A 2018-nucleotide genomic window follows, 5' to 3' on the forward strand; every position below is an offset into this window, starting at 1 on the left:
GCTAGTGAAATCTTTCCAAATAAGCAGAGATTTGAGGTCTTGACCTCTTGTGCTCCTTAGGAATCCTCTGGTATTTTTCTTCCAAGCTGTCTTTGCTCTTAAAAGGGCCAATTACTACATGGAGAACAGCTAGAAAATAACTGTTTGAAGGAAAGTTTCTAGAAGATGAGACAAATCAGCACTCATATCAGGGGAGAGTTTTGCCCTGTTTCCCTGGATATTGTCTGTCATATCAGAAACTAGCATCTGATAAGCAGATTGTGTCTCCTTCAGGTGAGAATCTAAGCCTAAGAATAATAGAAAACCTAAGCAAGGAAACCTAAATGAAGTTTCAATAAACTGTTTTATTTAACAATAAATAGGAATTGTAACAAGCAAATGTCATTTTTAAGTCCTTGTGAGAGGCAAACATTCCAGTGAACTCTTCCCTTCCTATGAATCCCATCCTTTCCCGCCTGGCTGTTGAGGCAGTTTAAGGCCCACGAGGCCAGCAGCTTCCTCAGTGGAGCGCTCTCCTTTGGCGTGGTACTCTTGGTGAAGCGCTAGGTGTTGACGGACACTGCGCAGAAGACAGAGATAAGTAGCAGCCTGGAAATGCAGCTCATGCTGGGCCCTGCAGAGCTTCTCACTGGTGACCTGCAGGCAGGAGGAAGCCAAACAACAGGCTTAGCACATGCCCGACCGGCAGACAAGCGAAAGGGCCCCTGCTGTTCAAGCCCCGCAGTGGCCTTTCTGCCGCCAGCGTCCCCCACCAAGGGGAGGGCGTGTATAAAAACGGCCCCCGGGGGCTGGCTGAGCGCCACGTGCTCGCTCCGGTGAGCGCTGCGCAGCCAGCGGCCGGCTCCTGCAGCGGCGGGACTGTTGTGTCCACTCAGCTCCACTCCGGAGGCCAAGTTCTGCCCCGCCCGAGCAGCCGGCTCGAGTAACCGGCAAACCAGGGCCCGGGCTGAGGCCCCCGGGCGAAGAGCGCGGCCCCCCCCCGCCCCCGCGCGAGGCGAAGAACGTGGCAGCGGAGCCCCGGCCAGGTTCCAGCTGCAGGGGGCAGCAGAGAGCAGCGCCCCGCCCTGGCTCGTGGTGTGTGCGGGCGGGGGACGGCCTCGGAGCCCTGCCTGGAGTTTCGCGAAGCTCCCCAGGCCACGCGGGAGGGTCGGAGCCACGGGGGTGTTGCCGGCAGCTTCCTACAGGAGGGGGAGGGGAGGCTCGGCTCGCGGCGTCCCGCCCCGTACCCGGTGGGCGCGGAAGGCCTCCCTGAGGTGCCGATAGGCCGCCGTGTCCCGGTAGGGGCGGCCCGCCTGGGCGCTCACGTAGCGCAGCTCCCGAACGAGGCTCCGCAGGGTACGGACCGGCGAGCCCAGACCCGCCATCTTCTTGATCTTCCCCCTCCGCGCCCGTCTCTCTGTGCCCTCAGCCAATGGGGTGCAGCCGCCTCACCAATCAGCCAATGGGAAGCAGCCATCTGGCGCCGACTCCTCCCCAATTAGGGGAGAGCAATAGAGCGCTAAAAAACTCAAACAAAACCGGGGGCGGGGGCGGCGCAATCGGGCGCTGAATTACCCATCGCGCTCAGGGAGGGCGGCTGGAGAGAGCAGGCGCCGCACGAGCCCGCAAATCGCCCTCAGGAGAGACACCGCCAGGCTGCGCTATAGAGGGCCGAGTTGCATGATGGCGGCCACCAAAAGCGCTGGCAGGGAGGACTATCGAGCCCCGAGGCGGACTTGCAATTGAGGGAGGGAGCTCGGCGAGTCGCGCTAGCTGCGTTGCGGGGCGGCGGTTCTGGCGCGGACTTTGCTTCCAGCCCCAACGACTCTCGTTCCCCGCGGATTTAGTGCCCCCCCCTCCCCCGCGTCCCGTTTATTGCCCGAGTTCGGCGGGGGGGGGCAGGGGGCCGCTGTCCCACAGCGCTGTCGGGTCCCTGCGCCGCCCATGCGCCCGGCCCGTCCCGTCCCCGGGGCCGCCGCGCACCGGGGCCTTGCGGGCGGGGGGCTGCGGCGCGGTGTCATTCAGCAGCGCCCCGCGCC

The 2018-nt window shown here is 62.5% G+C and overlaps 1 protein-coding gene across 1 annotated transcript; it reads right to left on the bottom strand.

The window, feature by feature from the left end:
* Positions 1–324: 324 nt before the first annotated feature.
* On the bottom strand, positions 325–1540 carry FMC1 (formation of mitochondrial complex V assembly factor 1 homolog). Its single transcript, XM_073327296.1, has 2 exons — positions 1227–1540; positions 325–636 (listed from the first exon to the last, which is right to left on the bottom strand). The coding sequence occupies exons 1-2, from the start codon at positions 1362–1364 to the stop codon at positions 433–435; spliced, it is 342 nt and encodes a 113-aa protein (XP_073183397.1). The 5' UTR covers positions 1365–1540; the 3' UTR covers positions 325–432.
* Between the last annotated feature and the right edge of the window lie 478 nt (positions 1541–2018).

Source organism: Lepidochelys kempii, chromosome 1, assembly GCF_965140265.1.
Source record: "Lepidochelys kempii isolate rLepKem1 chromosome 1, rLepKem1.hap2, whole genome shotgun sequence".
Lineage (NCBI taxonomy): Eukaryota > Metazoa > Chordata > Testudines > Cheloniidae > Lepidochelys > Lepidochelys kempii.